Genomic DNA, 7,476 nt, shown 5'->3' with positions numbered 1-7,476 from the left:
AGTACTGCGACATCTGCACGGCCGCACACAGCAACAGGGCGCACCCCGTGAGCAACGCCATCGACGGCACGGAGCGCTGGTGGCAGAGTCCGCCGCTGTCCCGGGGACTGCAGTACAACGAGGTCAACGTCACGCTGGACCTGGGCCAGGTAGGGCCCCTCTTGTGCCCCGGTAACCCCCACCTCTGCAGCCGGGCTAGAGCTCGGGTGGGGCCCCTGGGGGGCTGGGCACAGGTGGCAGCTGGCTGCAGGCCCAGGCTGGCAGAGGCCTGGGTGGGGGATGGGGGCTTCTGTTTGTTTGTCAACATCCGGGCTGCACTCAGGGAGGGAGGAGGGTGGGAGGGGGCTCCCCAGGGGTCACGGGGGGAGGGGCACGGAGGAGCGCCTGGTGTTTACTCAGAGGAATTCCTCTGCCTGGAGCCTGGCTCTGGCTGGCGGCTGTGGGAGGAGGCCCTGGAAGTGGACATTCCTGGGATACCTGAGCTGCAGTGGGGGCCACCTTGGGGTTAGGTGCGCGCTCAGGCCACGGCTCTGGCTCTCCTTGGCTTTGGAGGCCCCTGTGGGGGGGGGAGGGGGGAGCCGGGCGCGTCTTGTGACCCACAGACCCCACTTGCCGGCTCTGGGCCGGGTCAGACCCCCCAGGCTGTGTCCTGCTCCATGTGCGACTTTGTCAGGTGCCTGGCCTTGAGGTCCTGCCTGTGAAATGGGCCAGCAGTCCTGTCGCCGCTGGGGCTTCAGGGGGGACAGGTGGATGAGCCCGAGCCTGGAAGCAGCGAACACCGGGTCTACCCCAGGTCTGGGCCACGAGGTCGAGCCTGCAGACCCCTGCCCATCCCGGTGTGTGACCTGGTGGGTGGGTCTCTGGTCCTGGTAGAGCCCCTGCCCCGCTGTCACCCTGATGATGTTAGAGGTGGTGAAGTGGCTGGAAGGGCAGGTCCTGTGGGCAGATTTGGGGTACGTTGGGGTTACCTCCTGCCCCCAGCCTGGAGGCCTGCAGGCCCGGCCCAAGGGAAGGCAGGCAGTGAAGAGGTAGGTCAGGTCCCAACAAGTGGCCTGGCATTTCCAGTGGGAGAAGCAACCAGAGTGCNCCCTTAACGGGCTCCTTGCCCGTGTTTCCCCGGGGCTGGTGGCGGTAGCCAGCCCAGGTGTGCAGGGGGCTTGCTCCGTTTCCCTGCAGCTCACTGGGTTTTTTCCACCTCTGTGCTCTCCTGTCCCCTGGAAGCGACCTGGGAGGGGCCTGTGGGACCCTGGGGTCCTCCTCTCTCTGGCACTGCCCTGGGGTCCACAGGAGGGAGGGCGGGGAAGTGGAGGCCGCTCCGCCCCAGGGTCAGAGGCACCTGTGCTGAGCTGGCATATTCTTGCCCCTCCTCCTCCTCCGGGGGACAGACCCGGCTGGGGAGGGAGGGAGGAGGCCCCGAGCTGGGTGCACAGTGGCCCGGTCTCCATGGCAACCCCTGGGTGGCCGAGCAGAGCAGGTGGGCACAATGTCTACCTGAGGTACAGTGAGTGGGGCCGAGGAGGAGCTTGGACGGTGCCCCACACCCTGCAGCTCTGGCCCCTTTGGGCTCTGTGGCCCCTGAGCCTTGGCCTCCACATCTGTGAAATGGGACAGAGTTGATGAGGCTGGTGGTACATTTGCTTGGCGGACTGGGTCCGGGCCAGCAAGAGGGTTCACCACGTGTGTATCCGGACTCTCCAACTCTCAGTTTCCCCCACTGTAAAATGACACAGAGGGAGGAGGGTCATTTCCAGCTGTTTGGGGGAGATTGACTCACCCATCCACCTAGCCATTCTTCTCTCTCTTCCTCCTCTCCCCTCCCTTCCTGTTTTCCACGCACCCATGCATCCCCTCACCCACCCCGTCCATGCATCCACCTATTATCCATCCACTGTCACCCAGCCGCCCACCCGTCACCCGCGCACCCATCTACCCACCTGCTCACCCACCTTCCCACCCATCACCTGCCCATCCATCCACCCACCTACTCATCCATTCGCCCACCCACCCCTCCCTCTCTCCTCCGCCTGCCTTTACTGACTGCGGACAAATCCACCAAAGCCCCCGTCTTGGTGTGGCCAGAGGACTGCCAGGCTGGCGTGGGTTGGGAGACGGGAGGACGCATCCTGCCTGATAAAGTGCTTTGGGGTTGGATGGGGCAGACGAACCCAGTTTCTTTCTAACTTCATGGGTAAGAGATCTCTTTCCTGGGGATATTTCCCAGTGGAGATAGAATTCTGGAGGAAATTCCCGAATTCGCCACCTTCCCTCTTTGGAAAGGGAGCTCATTGCCTGTTCTTCCCTGAGCCATCGAGCAGTGACTGGGTCCCTCCGGGGTGCCCTTCTGGCTGTGGTTGGGGACAGAAAGCAGTCCCTGCCATTAGTGCCCCGTTGCGGGTGGAGGAGCCCCATCTGGAGTGGGAGGAACTCCAGCAAAGGCTCTGGAGGGCAGAGCAGCAGGGGCTGGAGCTCCCGGGGAGGTGTTTTGGGGAGTAGACCTAGAACATGGCCCTCACAGTGACCTGAGGTCGGAGCCCTCGAGGCCCCCCCCTTGCCTGGCGATGGAGTGGCTGGTGCTTAGTGACACTGAGGATGTCCTCAGGGCAGGGCCCTCTGAGCGCACTCCCTGGGGCGGATGGGGTGACCGGCTTGGCCCAAGGGGCAGACGCTTCCAGGTTTTCCGCCGTGGGGACGAGGCAGTGGGGTGGGGCTGGGCTTCTGTCAGGAAGCAGGGCTGAGCGGGCAGTGGGGCTGGGCACACCCCCTGTGGCAGGCCGCCAGCAGCCTTTGTTCTGGGATCTGGAGCGGATACCCTGGGAAGGGGGAGGAGGCAGCTGGCATCGGGCATCGGGAGGCCTTCCTGCTCCTGGAGAACCGGGCAAGGGGGCCAGTGGGCTGCGGGATAGCTTCTGGCCATGAGGGTGGGCGCGGGGCTGCGGGGCTCCATCCCTGCCCTGCAGCGTCCGTCTGTCTGGAGGCAGTGGGGCCCCCAGGACCAGGTGAGCCCGCTCCTTCTTTCCCTGGTCACTTCGCACCCTCGTGTGGTCTTTCCTGTGTCACGGCAGAGGGCGACCGGTTGGACCCTCCTCCTTTCCGTTTTGCAGATGGAGAAACTGAGGCTCTGGGAGCAAAGTCCTGGCTGGGAGGGGGTGGGGAGGCCCAGGCCTTAGCTCCCTGCCCTGCTCGCCTTGTGGACCTTGGCTGGGAACTCTCAGACCCGAGAGAGCCAAGCTGGTGGTCTGACCTCATAGGCCCCCAGCCTCAGAAGCGGGCCTCCTCCGAAGGGTACAGGGAGACTACGCCTGGCACTTTCCTGGGTCCCAGTGACCAGCCTGGGGGTCTTCCCGGGGGGCCTCCTGCCTGCCTGAGGCTCCCCCTTCCCTGAACCCAGGGCAGGGCGGATCTTCCGATTGCCCGGGCTGCACCGCAGGGTAGCTCCTGACTCAGGGGCCCTGTCCCCTCCAGGGACCCTGCCTTGGGGTCCCGGGCCCCTCCCCCACAGCCCAGTGGTCTTAAGGAACGGGGCACACCAGGTCTGGCTGCGTTCTTGTCCTGTGGTGGGGCGGGTCAGCCCTTCGTACCCGCCCTGAGGGGTACGGCCGGGGTAACGGTGCGGGGGATGGGGGCCAGCGCCAGGGTGTGAGGCCAGAGGTGCTGGGACTGGAAATGCCAGAGCGAGGAGCCTGTGCCCTCCTTGGGGGCAGTGGGGGGACAGGGAGGGCGCCACCCACCAGATGGGAGAGTGAGGAACAAAACTTTGGCGCAGCTGCCAGCCGTTGGTGGGCAAGCTCTCCGTGGGCACTTGGGGAAACTGAGCCAGTGTGGAGCGACCAAGACCCTGTTACTGGTTTCTAGAGGACTTGCGGGCTTGGGCACAGCCGGGCCACACGGCCTCCGTGCCTCCCGGGCTGTCCCCTCCTCTGACTGTGGGGATGAGAGCACCCGCCTGACCCTTCGGCTGCTGGGACCCCCCCGTGAGGCTCTGGCTGCCCCAGTTCTGGGCAGGACGCCCTCGGAGGCCGGCCGGCTCGGGGCTCCCCTGGCAGGCCTCCTGGTCCCCGGGTGCCCGCTGGCCTGGCTTTCTGGCCCAGCTGGGCACTCGGCCACGTGGCCAGCACCCTGGGAGTGTCAGCAGGTCGTTCAAGGGAAGTGGCAGGAAGTGTGGCCATGGCTGGCCGGGCTCTGGTTACAGAGTCCAGCAACCAGGCAGGTGCGGGCTGGTCCGGACAGGGCCCCTTGAGCTGGGCTCCCTGGGGGAGGACAGTGAGGGGGTCCTGGTGATGCTCCTGGGGTAGACACCCCCTTCTCCAATACAAGTCCCCCCTCCTGAGAATGAGCAGGACTCTTTGCTCAGAGGACACGGGGCCAGAGGGGCGGCCGCGCCCAGGTCCGGGCTGCAGCTCACTGCACGCCCTCCTGTCCAGGCCCTGATGGCCCCAAGGCCTTCTGTTTTCTGCTTTTAAACAAACCCCTTGCCCTGGTCCCCAGCAGCGTGGCTCACGAGACTAAACTGTTTAGGTTGGGCCCCCCGCCGGGATAAACTCTACTTCCTGTGGCTCAGAATTGACCATCTGGCCTGACCTGGGCCAGGCTGCAGGGAGGAGGTGGGGGGAGGGGCAGCGAGCTTTGGGCTGGGGCTGGGCCGGGTCCTCCAAGGCCTTGGTGCTTGGGGCCTCTGAATGCCCCTGGGCCCAGTTTTGGCGAGGTGACAAGGGCACACGGGATGCACTCTAGCCGTTGGGCTCCCCCACACCTGTCAGAGGCCTCCCCCGCCCCCCCAGCCCCTGGAAGTCTCCCCTCGCCGCTCTGGCCACCGGGCGCCCCGGCCAGCAGTCAGGCCCTGACGCCTCTGCGCATCTTCTGTGTTTCCACGCTCTGCCTCTTTCCCGGCAGTGGCTTTCCAGTCCCTGCCTGTCCTGGAACTGGTCCATGCATAGCCTGTTTTCACGCTCCCTGTTCCCGCTGTGTGGACGGCCACGCTTATTTACCCAGTTGGGGGCTCGAGTAGACACGCCTGGCCCGGCCGCGCCAGCCCGTGCTGCAGCATTAATCGTTACTGGTTTTCCACATGGGGTCTCTGCTCAGAGGGTGGACACGCCTAGGAGAGTGCAGACCCAGGGGTGCCGGGCCCTGAAGGTGGGGGGGACCAGGAGGTCAGGGAGCTAGCCCGGACGCCTGCTCTAGGAGGGGCTTCCTGCCTCCACCCAGCCACAGCCTGGGACCCTGGCCCCTCTGGGGAATGTCTCAGGCATCAGCATGGGGCCTTGCTTCCTGCGGGGCCAGGGCTGAGTCACACAGTGCAGGTGATTCACACCGCCCAGCCCAGCGGGGGGGGGGGGGTTGGCTTCCCCCCACACCCAGGACAGGGGCTTGTCTTCCCAGCTCTGAGATGAGCCAGGGCAGAGGTGGGCCGTGCTGGCCCTGCTCTTAGTGATGTGGACGCCTAAACCCAAGAGGTGGCTGACAAGCTGTCACCCTCTGCCCCCCTCCTATCCCTGGGGGCGTCAGGGGTCCCCGGTGGGGTCTAGAGCACCTCCCTGTGTTGTCCGGACTGGACCTCAGCCCTGGCCCCGGCACCTTCCCCTCCCCCACCACTGCCTTGGCACCGGGTGTGTGTTGGGCACTGAGTGCCCTGTGCAGCCTCCCTGCCACCTCCAGGGACAGCTGGGGTCTTCCCGTTCGGGGCTTTCAGGGGCACATGGTGCCCTGACCCACACCTTTGCCGCGTTGGTGCCGACTGTGCCGTGTCCAGGGAGGGGACGCACAGCCACTGAGTCTCGGGGCCTCTTGCCCTGGCCCCCCACCCCCACCCCCTGGGCGGTGGTCAACTGCGGTGCTCACTCACGCCCTCCGGGTCAGGCTGGGGTGGGGCCAGGGGCTGCGGGGCCGGGGGGCAGGTCTGGCTGCGGCCTTGGAGACATGCCTGCCCCAGAATAGCCAGATTTTTAAAAATAACTCAGAGGCTTTTGTTTGGCTTTTGCTTTAAAAGACATTTTTTTCCTTTTGCACAGAACTTTGCAGCAGCGGGAAAGGTCAGCCCCAGTTGGCAGGGAGCTGGGCCGGCCGGCCGGCGGGCGGGCGGGCTGGGGGAGGGCTGTGTCCAGGGAGGCCAGGGCTCTGCTTCTGCCCCCAGGTCGTGTCCAGGGCAGCTGTGCGGCCCCGGCAGCCGGAAGTAGTTGGGGACAGACGGGGAAGGCCGGGTGCANACAGGCTGGGGAGGAGGCGGCGGACGGGCGGAGGCAGGGGTCTCGCACGAGTCCAGGGGGCTGCACGCCCTTGTCCCGCCTGCTCCGTGCGTTCGAATCAATATTTGTGCAAGTGCCCTCAGCTGGGAAAAATGCGACCGTCGGCCGACCTGGGGGAGGGACCTGGGGGAGGGACGGAGCGGCCAGCGGAGGGCGCAGCCTGGTGGCCTCGCTCAGGGAAAGGCGGGGGTGGGTCCCAGGGGGCTTGGCGGGAACCTTTCGTTTCCTTGGGGCCTCCGCTGGGGGACAAGCTGCTGCTCCCCCTCAAGAGCAGCCTGTGGGCATCTTACACCCCCCCATCCCCCCGCCACATGTCCTGCTGTAGGGGCTCCCTGGAGTGCCCGAGGGCTGGCCAAGGTGCCAGGCTGGCGTAGGGCCCCAGCCTCTGTGCCCCAGAGACTCCGGTCCCTTCCCCATGGGCAGCGCCAAAGGGACGATGACCTCAGAGCCTGGCCGTGGGTGAGCCCTGTGTCCCCCCACCCTGGGGAATGGCGGCTCTTGGCTGGCATCGGGCCTGTCTCTGAAAACTCCAGGGCTTCTGGGAACGACAGGACTCGGGACTGGCGTGTCCCCGGGGCTGGGACTTTACCCTCTCCCTCCCCCCACTCTTAGCAGCCTGTGCCCACCTTCCCTCACGGGACCACCGCAGCAGCCTCAGGTTGAGGGGGGGTCGACTCTGGGCCTTGGGCGGCCCTGAAGGGGCCCCTGCCTCGCCCTGTGGGACCCCAGTGCTCTGGTCCGGGACAGTGATCTGGGACAGCAGGCACTGGCAGGGCCCTGCCTGGTGGGTGACGTCACTGCTGAGGTTGGTGCACAGTCCACTGCCTCCCTGGGGGGCCCTGAGTACTGCTTGCCCTGTCTGCCCTTGTGTGGGACCTCCCGCCCCCGGAGTGCCCAGGCCTCCCCCTGCAGATTAGGGGGTGTCCGAGCCCCACTGCCTGCCCTGCCTGTGCCTCCTTGGAGCCCACACATGCCCTGCACGGAGCCTGGACAGCGGCCCTGCCTGCTTCGTTGTTCCTGAGCTGCAGGGCAGAGGGCTGGGGGAGGGGAGGCGCTCACTGGCCCTCAGAGCTCCGAGGCCTGGAAAACACTGTCCCTTCCCCCACCCCGTCCGCAAGTAGGGTGGCCGGGGCGGGGGCAGGGACACCACCCCCGGAAGCATGTGTGCAGGGAGGCGTAGCAGACCCGCACCGCTGGCGTGAGAGTGGGCGTGCTTGGCCACCCCCCCCCCCCC

At 66.3% G+C, this 7,476-nt stretch overlaps 1 protein-coding gene across 1 annotated transcript in view; it reads left to right on the top strand.

Annotated features, from left to right (window-relative positions):
• Nucleotides 1-7,476, top strand: part of LAMA5 (laminin subunit alpha 5) — a 63,392-nt gene that overhangs the window by 16,459 nt on the left and 39,457 nt on the right. Inside the window, 1 exon segment of the mRNA XM_077756804.1 lies at nt 3-149. Coding sequence (XP_077612930.1) covers nt 3-149 — 147 coding nt within the window.

This window comes from Crocuta crocuta, unplaced genomic scaffold (assembly GCF_008692635.1).
Source record: "Crocuta crocuta isolate KB4526 unplaced genomic scaffold, BGI_CrCroc_1.0 scaffold613, whole genome shotgun sequence".
Lineage (NCBI taxonomy): Eukaryota > Metazoa > Chordata > Mammalia > Carnivora > Hyaenidae > Crocuta > Crocuta crocuta.
Note: the sequence above shows the minus strand (reverse complement) of the source record. Positions and strands in the feature narration are given on the sequence as shown.